The sequence below is a fragment of the Rhinolophus sinicus genome, chromosome 15, assembly GCF_057876585.1.
Source record: "Rhinolophus sinicus isolate RSI-liver-muscle chromosome 15, RSI-T2T, whole genome shotgun sequence".
Lineage (NCBI taxonomy): Eukaryota > Metazoa > Chordata > Mammalia > Chiroptera > Rhinolophidae > Rhinolophus > Rhinolophus sinicus.
The window spans coordinates 83,354,652-83,367,152 of NC_142515.1; the positions used below are offsets into that span (position 1 = coordinate 83,354,652).

Consider the following 12,501-nt stretch of genomic DNA (forward strand, 5'->3'; position numbering starts at 1 on the left):
GCTATGCTTTGGTTATGACAAACCCCTCCTGATGTGAAGGGCCAGGAGTACAGCCTGTTTTACAGGAACCCAGGACAAAGGACTGCCAAGGGCTCTGCAATCAAGTGACAAGTCCCCAAGGGAGATGCCCACACCTTGGCCACCTCCCCACTGGACAGACCAGCCACATGGACACCAATTACTGCTCCAGTCAACGAAAGGGAAACTTTATTGAAGCCCCAGGGCCAAGGGGTTTGGGCAGGAGGCCACCCTGTGAGCCGAGGTGGTGGAAGGCCCTTATTTGACCTTCTTCTTGGGGCGTAGGTTGTTGGTGTGGCCACACTTCTTCTTGCGGCAGTTGACAGCACGAGGATGCAGGCGAGCATAACACCTGCATGGGGACAGGAGGGATTGGTGAGGGCACCTGACACTTCCCCCCTCCAGGGCTACCCTGCCCACCCCGCAGCGTACATACTTGCGGCAGATCATCTTGTCACAGTTGTACTTCTGGGCAAGCTGGCGGAGGGAAGGCTCAATGATACCACCCCGCAGACGAAGCACCAAGTGCAGAGTGGACTCTACAGGAAATGAGGATGAGGGAGAGACAGTGACTCAGCAGTCGCCAGGTGCAGGGCAGGGCCCTCCAGTCCTGTAGACTAGGTATGACAGGGACATGTCTGAATCCCTTGTGAGTCTGACACCAGCCCAGCCCACAGAACCTCCCACCAGACCCCATAGTCTGAGACTATTACATGACAACAGTGGTGGCCAGCTGGGTTGCTTCTTGCTGCAAGGAATGACACTGACTTCGTTTATAGTAAGCATCACATTTTAAAATAAAGCGTGTCTTAAAAAAGAAAAACAAGTGAACAAGAATATGGGACACCACTGCCATTTGGAAATAGAGATCACTGAGACCCTTTCCAGAGATGAAAATAGTATCTTGTGAATCAAGACTCTCCCATCTCCTGATACTCATCTTAAGAACCCCCCCTGTGCCATAAGGCTGGGTTCTAGGCTTCATGGGGCCCTATCCAGCCACCACACCCCCAATACCTTTCTGGATGTTATAGTCTGAGAGAGTGCGGCCATCCTCCAGCTGTTTGCCCGCAAAAATCAGACGCTGCTGGTCAGGTGGGATGCCTGGGGAAAAAGCTAAGTTACTGAGGCTCTGTCCGGCAAGCGTATTACTGGCAGCTCTTCCCTCCTCCCCCATGCCTGCTCCATCATTACCCGTAATCTGCCAAAAGGGAAACCAAGGTAGAGACGACCAGCCCCCTTCCCAAGATTATACAGGGGAAGCACTGGCAAGGCTGAGGTCTGTCCAATGCCAGCACCCAGGCCCAGCCCAACTCACCCTCCTTGTCTTGGATTTTGGCTTTGACATTTTCAATAGTGTCACTGGGCTCGACCTCGAGTGTGATGGTCTTGCCCGTCAGGGTTTTCACAAAGATCTGCATCTCTATGTCTGCTGGGGAGGCTGAAGGGGAGTAGGACAAAATAGTAAATTGCAGGTCCAAGCATCTTGCACTCTGGGGTTGGCCAATTTTGTGCCTGCATGGACCAATTTCAGGCCCACCCCAGTGCCGGTTGCCTTCCACAAGCCTACAGATGGAATGAGTAGTTCACGGCCAGAGCACCATCTTGCCAGACACATTTCCCCAAGTGTGATCTGCAGGTCACATCCATCCATCCTCCCTCCCTTTCACCAACCCCTGGCCACATCTGCTCCCCAAAATGCCCTTCCTGCAGCTTGGGTGGAAATTCCATCTTAGTACCCACCCCCACCACCTCCAACTCCAAGCTCAAACTCACTCATTTCCTTCTCAGTTACCCCCAAATTTCTCATACCACATCTGCTGCCTTTGCTCCAACCCATAAATATCTGCCAACCACCTGCCAGATACTTGTTTACACGGGTAGTTTTTCATTTTCAAAACAAAGAAAGCCTACAAGATGGACACTACCAACCTTTCCTTACAGGTGTAGAAAAGGAGGTGTAGGTCCCTCGGGAGGAAGCGGGAGGTTTTAATACTTTTAAAGGGACTGTCAGAGTCTGGCACTGTGAAGAAGTTACATGCCTAATACCCCTCCCCATTAAACCGGATCTGTCAGAAGGACCTATCCTCGTCCCGAGATCCCGTCGGATAGCTCAGGCGTGCGGCGCGGGCACGCCACTCTCCTAAAGGCCAGTTCGCCTCTTGGGGGCCCAGTCCGGGTTCGGAACACCCGCCCGATGCGCCCTGTTCAGCAGGCCCGCGGAACCTGGCCCGTACAGACGCATTCAGGGCGGCCCCCTTCGCTGCTCGGGCCCTCATTCCCCCCACAGCCTCCCGCCTGACCCCGGTCCGGCGCGAACCCGCACAGACGCGGCCACCAACCTGCTCCGCCGCCTCGTTGAAAAGAAAGAGGGCGGCGGAACCGGAAACCGCCGAATTGCCGCCGAAAGCGCCTGCGCACCGAGCACGCTGCGTGCCTGCGTCACAATCTGCGCCGCGCCCCGCCCCCGCCCCGCTGCCATGTTGGGTGCTGGCGAACGAAGCCGTGGCGCCTGTGGGCGAACGTAGCCCACCTGCTTCGGGGAAGTGCGCCCCGCCCCGGGTAAGGTGAAGACTGTCAGAGCTCAGGTGCTTCCACCAGCTTTCTCCCCGACGGCTCAAGAAGGCCGGTTGCGGGCTCTCTAGTACTTTTTGAGTCAACTCTTTTGGGCTAAAGCGAAGGCATTAAGCAGAGGGTCTGCGGGTCCAGGACGCAGGGATGTGGCAGGGAAGGTAGGAGGTGCAGGGCCAGGACCCCTGGGAGCCACGTAGGCACCTAACACCCGAAGTCAGTTATTTGGAGTCAGTTATTCCAATCTCACGGGCCGCGGATGGCTTTCAGGGCGGCGCGCGGGAACGCAGGAAGAGCAGGTGAGAGGAAGGAGAGCAAAAAAATGGGATGGGACTCAGGAGACTCATGGACGGCTAAAAGGTGCCCAGCGCGATAAAGAGGTGATGACGGAGAAGTGACTTGTGGGCTTGGCAGTGCACCTCTTTATTTCCTTGAACTCTTCCCAGCGCCCCTATGGACCAGGCAAAAGCACACACTCTTGGATCAGGGAAGATGCCTTTAATAACAATTGATAAGTGCTTCAAAGATGAAGGGACTCCATGAGTGTTTAATGGGGAATGGGACCCAGCTCAGCTCCTTGAGGAGCCTACCCAGCGACGGAGTTCTGGAGGAGTTATTCAAGGAGGTAAGGGAACAGGGTTGTGAGCAATGGTGATAGGAACTTATCATGGCTGCCACCACCGAGGACTCCCACCAAGGGCAGCCACATCTCTTCCTAGTCTAGTGGTGCCTGGCCGCACCCCATCCTGTCCCACATCCAATCCCGTTTGAGCTGATGTACCAAAGGATGGAAGGAAACTACTGCTAGGTACACCCTTCTTTTTTTTTTAGAACCGAGTCTTTTTATTGATAACTTCCCAACAGCATCTGTAAATAACAGGTACAAAAATATTCCATTAAACTCTGTTTTCCAAGGTGGCTCGGCTTGCGCCATGGAGGCCCTGGGAGAGGCTTGCAGGGCCCTCAGGGTCCACACCTCTGGTCACAGAAACATGGGCCTTACCAGGCTCAGGGCTGAGCGGATGGGCAGCATCTGTCTTGAGCTTTCTACAACTATTTCAGAAACCTCCTTGCGATACCAATTGGAGAAAGTATTTAATACTTTTGTTGGAGAAAGGGGCAGGGAGACCAGAGTTAGTAGGTGTGGGAGTGAGCTGGGGTGAACTCAGCTATGATAGCGCTTGTCCACATCAAGGAGGTCCTGACCAGGGCACTAGGGTAGGGGATATCTGGCTTTGGTTTCTGGAAAAACTTCCTTGCGCCCAGCCCAACAATGCCAACTGGCCGTTCATCCTCCGGCCTGGCAGAGGGTCTGCAGGAGAGGCTCTTAGTGAGGAAGGAGTGGGAATGACAGACCTCCAGGAATTCCACACCCCTGGGAAGGAGTCTTGTCCCCCAGGAAGCCCCAGATGACAGAATACGGTGGCAAAGCTGACCATCTCAAGGCAGGGTTATCTGCTGCCACCTCAGACACATAGAGAGTGCCACCACGGCCCTGAGATCCCTCGGAGTGCCTGGGAGCAGGGCTACTCGTCCAATATCTCCTCCTCATCTGTCTGGCTGCGGCCATTGATGGCAGGGGAGTCAGGTCGGACATGGGACAGGTCCTCGAAGCCAGGGCTGAGAGAGGGTGAGACAGTGTCGGGGCTGGTGTCACAGGAACCTGTGCTCTGTTCGGAAGTGGCGATGGTGGTCGTGGTGCTGGGCGGGATGGGGTCTTCATCCTCGTCCTCCAGGAGGGACGCCTCCGGAACGTCTGGGGGAAGGAAGCCCAGAAGTTGGCTTAGTTGCAGTGATGGATTAACTGGGCCTGTGACCCCTAACAGCCCCGCCCCCCACAGGGCATGACGTGGCCCATTTTACAGAAGAGGGAACTGAGGCTCAGGTAGGTGAGAGGTCTCCCTTCAAGGTGAGGTAAGGACCCAGGTTCTCTGGGTCAGGCCAACATGGGCCCTGGGGCTGAGCCTGAGCCTGGCTCTGCCCTCGACTGTATCACCTGGGCCGGGCCCCTCACCTGCCCTTTCCTCAGCTCCCTGCTTGATAAACTGGGGCTGATGACAGCAGCATTGCCTCTGAGCCTATGGGTGTCAGCAGCCCTGAAATGGGGAGCTGTTGGCCCATTCAGCATGTGGGGGTAAACCAAGACTCAGTGTGAGGGAACACTGTACTTCCTCTGACAAGGCTGAGGGTGCTGGCATCCAAGGGATGCAGAAGTCAGATGTGGGGCGCAGAAACCCTGGGTGACACTTACGGCTGAAGGCCTCCGGGTGCTGCCTGGCCAGCTTCCCTTTCAGCGTCCTGTGGGGGAAGGGAAGGCACACAGCCTGAGCTCACTGAACAAACAGGCTAGGCTCAGTGCAAAAGCAATGCCATTGTCAACGGGGTGGATGGGTGGCGTGAGTTTCCCACTCACTGCATGTCACACTCCACTCCCAGGCTGCAGGGAGGTGCAGGCACTCAGCCCTTCAGACCTACTCTGAAGGCACCAGCTAACCAGCTGTCAGTTTCTGTGCACCCTCGGCCCTGGGTCTGGGTACTTCCTGGGCCCCCTACCTGCAATGCCTTTCTGACTTTTAACTTTCTACCTGGACAACCTTGCAGGAAGCTTCCCTGCCTGCTTCTCAGCAATCGCTCTGGGCTACTTGTCCCAACCTGTCCCTGCATCCTAGGGGATGAGGCCCAATGAGCAAGTCGGGGAGGCGGGGCATGTTGGCTGTCCACACCCCAAGACCCAGCAATCTCATTTGCCTCTTGAGAAGACCTGGTGAAGGGCTAGGGGAACAGGAGGCTGGCCTTTCACTATTGGCTTTTGCCTGCCTTTTTTGCATTCTGTGTTCAGTGTTACGTTGCACTTTTCAAAAGATAAACAAAATTTAAATTCAGAAACTTCAAGATTTTTATCCCAAGGCTGGCCCGGTGGCTCAGGCGGTTGGAGCTCTGTGCTCCTAACTCCAAAGGCTGCCAGTTCGATTTCCACATGGGCCAGTGGGCTCTTAACCACAAGGTTGCCGTTTCGACTCCCTCAAGGGATGGTGGGCTGCGCCCCCTACAACTAACAATGGCAACTGGACCTGGAGCTGAGCTACGCCCTCCACAACTAAGATTGAAAAGATAACAACTTGACTTGGAGAAAGTCTTGGAAGTACACACTGTTCCCCAGTAAAGTCCTGTTTAAAAAAAAAAAAAAGATCTTTACCCCAGAATTCAGATCTTCTTGGATGCTAAGTACATGATGAAGTCTCATAAAACAAGTGAGCTGGATCTCTCCGTCACCCTGTTACATGAAATGGGTAGCTCTCATTGAAGAGGAGAGGACCCAAGGCTTGGAGGGGGAGGCAGAGCCTGGCGGGGCTGAGCACCCACCTGATCCTGCGGAAGATGCTGTCCAGGTCCCGCTTCATCTCCACCAGGGTCCTCGTGTGGTGCAGGAAGCGCTCACTCATCTGCTGCAGGCGGACACTTGACAGATTGTTGAAGTTCACCAGCATCTCGTTGGTCTTCTCAAAGCGGTCCAGCCTGGTCGCAGAGAGAGGGCACCAACACCTCTGCTTAGCCTATAAAGCCCTGCTAAGCCCTTTCCTGCTCCATGACCTTTACATGTGCCTTTCCCTTGTTCTACAGAGCTCTACCTAGTGATTGAGCCACCCAGCAAACTCCTATTCAGCCTTTAAAACCCTACTCAGGTGTGCCCTTCTCATGTAGTCTTTACCACCTCCCTCAAGCAGATTCATTGATTTCCTTGATTCCCCTAGTTTCAGGTGGTTTCTCTGGCCCAGTGCAGACACCATGGAGGCAGGAAGATTTGTGTCTGGTTTTTGTCTCCCCTCATGCTGGGAATTCCCCAGGGTCAAGTCTGAATCTGACCTAAAGAACTAGGAGAAAGATGGGTATTGCTGATACCCAGACACACTCAGCTCCCTTGTCACAGGGTAAGACAGGGTATTAGGTCTGTGCTTTGTCCTAAATGGAAGGAAGAGCCTTTGGCTTAAAGACACAAAAATGAAACCCCAGGAGGCTGCACTTCCCTCCCAAGATTGTCAGCCTTTGTTCCCCATACAAGTCAGGCCAGAATTAGAATGGGGCTGCAGTGGCCATGGTGCGAAGCCCCAGGGAGGGCAAAAGGGAGTTCACGGCCCCTCCAAGAGATGCTGGGTGCTCTACAGACAGCCTGGGCTCTGACAGACCAGGGCCCCAACAGGAAGCCAGCCCACCAGCTTCCTTATATCCCCCAGTATCCCCTTTTCCCACTCTTCCTCACCCCAGGCCTTGGGACAGGAGCTGATGCATCTCCCCCTCCCCCGTCCCCCCGTCCCCCAAGCCTTCCGCAGCTGTGAAACCATCTCAAAGCCCTGCTTCCTATGCCAAGGGCTCGCCTCCAGGCCAGGAAGGAATTTACTTAGGAGCCAGCCAGCAAATTTGCTCATTTCCTTCATTTTATCACCAGTGTGGGGGCGGGCCGGGCAACAATACTGGCTGGCAAGTGGATTCCTTCCCACGCCTGGAGCCCAGGCTGCTTGGCCACCACTCACATGTTCTTCTGGGCCAGGATGATGGCATTGACGTCATCCACATTCACCATGCTCAGGATGCGGCCGCAGAAGACCCTTGAGGCCGAGGCCGGGGGGTCCATGTCTTCTTCCTCCGCCGCTGCCTGAAACATAGAAAATTTGCAGTCTGTACCAGGCACATGAGTGGGTGGGGGGTGGGGTGGGACAGGAGGGGCCAGGAACCCCACAGGCTTCCTAAAAGTGGGTCGGTCATGCCACCTCAGCCTCAGCTTTGTCATCCCAGGAATTCAGGGGTTATTTCGAGAACTACAGAAGGTCACATTTATAACTTGCACCCAAGCACATCGGAATCCCATCTCCCCTCCCCAGCACCCATTCTCCATATGCCCAAGGCCACTGGCACCGTCCACCTGCACAGATCTATCTGCCCACCTCCTCCCACACGCCCTTGCCTTTGCCCATTCCCAGATCAGAGCCTGCTGTCCCCCTGGCGGAACATGCACCACTGCCCCCTCGGATCACCACCACCTCGTCTTCCCTCCCAGGAGATCCTTGATGACTATCCCTACTTTGGTCACTCTCATCACCTTGTTTTAGTTGCTTCCCTGGCTCATCTCTGCCTGAAATTACCTCAGTTAACAGTTGACCTGTTTGCCTGTCACCCCCACAGCACTGCCAGCTCCAAAAGAGTAGAGGCGTGTGTCTCCCTCGCTCACTGCTGTCTCCAGAGCCCAGCCCAGAACCTGGCTCACAGCAAGGGATCACCAGAACTTCTTTTGACAGAGGCAAACAGGACCTTTCAAACTCAATTGTAATGCTGAACTTTTAATAGCAAATAAAGCCAAGAATTTCAGGCACTTGCAGCCAGGCTGTGGACCCCAGCAACCCAGAGAGCTGCAGGGCTCTCAGCTTCCCTAGCATGTAGATGACCGTCCCAGTGGGTTGGGCTTCCTGGATCAGGCCAGGGCAAGAAAGGCCACAGCTTTAGCACTGACCCTACTGGTGGGGAGCTTCAGGAAAAACCCAGAATCCTGACATAGCTTGGTTCTGGGGCCCACATATTTAATGGCCGGCAGAAAAGCCCACTGGCCATTGGTTAAGATTTACACACAAGATCAGTAAGGGCTTTCAGAGCCCACTTAATCCACCCTCCTCTTTATTTAGCACCTACTGTAAGCTAAACAAGGTACCAACTTTATACATAGGAATTGTTACCCTTATTTGTACGTGAGAAAACAAGCTCAGAGACTGAGGCACTGAGCTATTGTCACGTAGCCAGTGAACCTGAGTCACAAATATCCACCGTCCGCAGGATCAACAAAGGTGTGACCCTGTACAGATGTTCAGTATCCACCCATGATAGCACAGCTGCTTCTTACAGCAGCTGCTTCCTGCCAGACTTCTGATTGCTTCCAGGAAAAATACCCAGAAATGTGGTTTCTCCCCCCGCCCCCCCGTGAAATCACCTCATTTGAGAATTTTAGCAACTAACCCTCTTTTCCTCCAAACACCATGGGGCCAAGACTATTTATGCATTTATGCCATGAATTTGGCTTAGCGGTTTGCAGCCCCTACATGCCTTCTGGAAATAAGCTGACACACCTGGTGAAATCCCCTCACCCTGTCAATTAGTATTATTTTTTGAGCTCCTATGTGCCAGGTACAGACATTCAGTCTCCACATTTCTAAAAAAGTGTGATCACGTATAAAGAGGCTACTTGGGCTCAAAGGGCAGTCATGTGGTGGGAAGCCCACAACGAAAGCCTGGCAGGCACAAGATTTGGACCTGCAGGAAACGGTTCTGCTTCAAAGTTGGGTTCTTTCCTGTCTCTGGTTCCCATATGTGAGATTCAAGCCACATCCCTCCACTGCCAGCTCCTTCTCTGAGGAAGCCTTCCCTTACAGCTACTGTGGACCACTTAAGGGTGGAAATAACCCAGCAAGCGCTCTGGTATCTGTTCTGTTTATGAGGGAAACACGCTGAGAGGGAGGCTGTGTGACTTTGGGAGAGTCACCTCGCCTTTCCGAACCAGTTTTCTCATCCAGAAAATGGGAATAACAAAGAATCAGAATCTCACAGTCATGTTTGTGGGGACTGAAACCAACGGGATAAGCTTAACTCCGAGCAGGCTGTTTCTCCAAGGGGAGTGTGAAGAAGTTTTAAGTTGGGGCGCGGGAATCAGCATTTTGACGAGATCCTCTAAGGTGTTTCCAAGAACATGAGCAAATTTAATCTCCAACCACGCCTGAGGCAAACACTCTCATCTCTGAGAACTAAGGCTCACAGGGGCCGGCTCCACCCAGGGCATTTAACAGTTTAATTTGATGGCCCAAGCTTAGCAAAACCCTGGAGTGGGAGCTAGGCTCGCATATCCCCTCACACCCCGCCCCTGCCAAGCGCAGAAACTGAAGCCCAACCAGGGCAACGCCCGCTTCTGGGTGACACAGGTGGCCCCAACTCCCGCACCCTGGACCTGGATCCACTGAGCACACAGGGAAACTGAGGCCTGTGCGCAGGAGGGGTGCCCAGATGTGGCCAAAAGCGCGCCCCACCCCACGACAGCCCCAGGGCCGCGCTCGACCCGGCCCGGCTCCCCGGCGGCCCCGGCAGCCCCAGCCCCACCCCAAACTCGGCCCCGGCGTCGGTGGCAGCGGCACCTGCACATCTGGCGGCCTTGCTCGCGCTTCCGGGATGGCGCCCGCGCCGCCGTGACGTCACCACGCACCATGCGCACGTGGCGGCGACGTGACCAGGGCCGATTTGCGTGCGTGGAGGTGCGACAGGAAGGGGTGGGGTTTAGCCCCTTCGCCTGTGCGTCACAACACAAAGCCAATCAAGCAGTCCCTTTCTCGCCTACGTAGCTTCCAGAACCCGAGCTTTCCAGGCTGGGAATCAAATTCACCGGGTTCAGGAATCCGTGTTCTGCTGTTGCTGATTTTTTTCTGGTCCATTACCATCCAGGATCCCACGTTGCATTTAATTACATATCCTTAGTCTCCTCCACTCTGTGACAGTTCCTCAGTCTTTTCCTACTCTTTCATGACCTTAATACTTCTGAAGACTTACGGTTTTGTAGAAAACCCATCAATATGGGTTTAATCCAGTGTTTCCTCCGGATTAGACTGTAGTTAAGGAATTTGGGCAGGAATCCCATAGAAGCGATGCTGTGTCCTCAATGCATTATATTGAGGCATGCGATGTTGACTGACGACTTGCTTAAGACAGCGTCTTGACAGTTTTTCAACCATGAAGTCACTATTTTCACCTTTCTAATTAATAAGTATTTTATGGGGAGCTACTTAAGAGACAATGCAAATACTTTTTTTTTTTTTTTTTTAACATTTTAAAAAGCATTTGACACCCACAAGTTTTAGCATCCATTCATGGCTCTTGTCGACAATTTTTACTTTTTTCTATTTATTAATTGAATTATTAATTGGAATTTATTCTAAACAAGAGCTGTCCACTCTCCAATTATGTATCTATTCACATTTATATTGCTCTGAACTCATGAGAATTTTATTGTTATTTATCTTGCTGCCCCTTTAAGTTAATCACCTATGTTCTTTAATGTATCTTCCATCTTTCTCTAACTACTTTCTTACTTTTGACACAAGATTTTCCATGTTTGCTTTGGCATATCCTTGGAATCAGCAGTTTCTCCAAGGACACTGGTTCCTGTTCTTGGAGAATGGTATTTAAAATCCAAGGTCTGGGTGCTGGGTGTGCTCATTGCTTAACGACACTCTCAGCTGTCAGAGTTAGCAAATACATAGTTATGTCTACTAACCTATGCATACACACATCTGTATTTACTCCTACATCTGTCACCTTGTCTATATACTGAAAGCCATAAACAAAATGGGGCAATTACAAAACAGTAATTGCTTAATAAATATTAGCAATTCATTATCACTAGTTATTGAGGTCTTATAATGTGTGTATGTTATACGTCTAATTTTTCTGGGTCTCAGTTTGTTAACTGTGAGCCTGGGTGATCACTGCATTTGGCTTTTAAGTTACTTGAAAGCTTGGGAGATAAACACATACCATGCCCTGGGGCACATGAAAGACTCTTTAAGAGCTCTGGAATTGGATATATCTGAGTTCTAATTCTAGTTCTGTCACATTTTAGCTGGATGGCTTTGGGCAAGTGGCTTAACCTTATGAAATCAAGCAGGTGAGTTCCTTACAAGTCTTAGTCCATCGTAAGCCCTTGGTAAACTGTATTATTACCCGCATGTTTTGCTGCCTTAATTCACTGAAAAGTTAATACAGACCAGGACTCTTAAGTACTTAGTTCAAAAGTTTAAAAAATTTTTCAGTAACCCTCTAGCCACCCCCTCTGGATGTGGCCCATATTCTGGGAATCCAGAGAGTACTCAGTCCCTGCCTAGCCCTGGAGGATGAAGGGAGACAGAGTCTGAGTCAGACACTCCCAACCCTGAGTGGAACACTGCTGGGTTAGAGGGAGGAGAGACTCAAAGCTGGAGGAACCTGAAGAGTGGGGGGATGAGAACTCCTTTTAAGGGCAAAGAAGAAAGTATATCTGAATGGGGTTTTGAGGTAGGATTAGGAGTTTTCTAGGTGCTGACTTTCATTCAAGGCTGAGGGAATCACAGGAGCAAAGACAGGGTGGTGGGAAAACACATAGTCTGGACTGGATCTTTTTAAGAACCGTGGAGCTCAGTGAGCCAGGTAGCAGCCAGTGCTGAGAGGGGAGCACTGGTGGGGGCTGCTGGTAAAAGTGGAACCATGACTCTGTCTGCAGGCTGCAGCAGAGGAGGCCCAGGCTGAAGAAATCAAGCTTTTCAATGGGTCCCTTGGGCTCTGTTAGAGGCCAGGAAACATTTACGAGGGTCCCGGAAGAGGTGGGGGCTGCACATTGAGGCCAAAAGGGACTTGGCTGGCCCCAAATGTTTTGTGCACAGTGGAGTAGAGACAAGAAAAATATTTTCCTCCTTTGTGTGTTTGAGGGAGAGGGTGGGAAATGATGTGAATGCGCAGTTGCCCCAGTGATGGGGGCATTGGTGGTGGGGGAGGCCTAAGTCTGGGCACTGGAAACCTTTCTCTGCCACTTTTTCCAATTGTATTTCTTACATAGCATTCATTATAGCTGCAGTTAGATACTTATCTGCATTATTGTTTGTGCAGTATCCAGCTCCCTGGCTGGAATAGAAGCTCAATGGGATAAGATACCAGGCCCACTGTGCTCTTCATCACTGTGACCTTGAACAAGTTAATTAACTTCTCTGTGCCTCAATTTCCCCATCTGTAGAATAAGGATAATAAGAGTATTACCAAAACACATGCATCCAATTCTAAAGAAGGCAAGAGAGAGAAAAGGAGCATAGAGAAAGTATTACAGAGAAAAAACACATGAGAGGGCAGATTTAAGTCCAA

At 52.0% G+C, this 12,501-nt stretch overlaps 2 protein-coding genes across 3 annotated transcripts; both read right to left on the reverse strand.

Moving 5' to 3' along the window:
* Positions 1 to 185: 185 nt before the first annotated feature.
* On the reverse strand, positions 186 to 2,450 carry UBA52 (ubiquitin A-52 residue ribosomal protein fusion product 1). The gene is made up of 5 exons (XM_019736768.3): positions 2,361 to 2,450; positions 1,337 to 1,459; positions 1,036 to 1,122; positions 455 to 557; positions 186 to 370 (listed from the first exon to the last, which is right to left on the reverse strand). Exons 2-5 carry the CDS (start codon positions 1,437 to 1,439, stop codon positions 277 to 279), a joined length of 387 nt encoding a protein of 128 aa, XP_019592327.2. The 5' UTR covers positions 1,440 to 1,459; positions 2,361 to 2,450; the 3' UTR covers positions 186 to 276.
* A 622-nt stretch (positions 2,451 to 3,072) lies between these two features.
* Positions 3,073 to 9,909, reverse strand: KXD1 (KxDL motif containing 1). 2 transcript variants are annotated; one of them, XM_019736767.3, is made up of 5 exons: positions 9,756 to 9,909; positions 7,119 to 7,240; positions 5,953 to 6,105; positions 4,841 to 4,887; positions 3,073 to 4,345 (listed from the first exon to the last, which is right to left on the reverse strand). In XM_019736767.3, the coding sequence occupies exons 2-5, from the start codon at positions 7,217 to 7,219 to the stop codon at positions 4,116 to 4,118; spliced, it is 531 nt and encodes a 176-aa protein (XP_019592326.1). In that variant the 5' UTR covers positions 7,220 to 7,240; positions 9,756 to 9,909; the 3' UTR covers positions 3,073 to 4,115. The 2 variants fall into 2 exon arrangements, with proteins under 2 accessions (XP_019592326.1, XP_074193944.1); XM_074337843.2 differs by having other exon boundaries at positions 9,721 to 9,786.
* Positions 9,910 to 12,501: the final 2,592 nt, after the last annotated feature.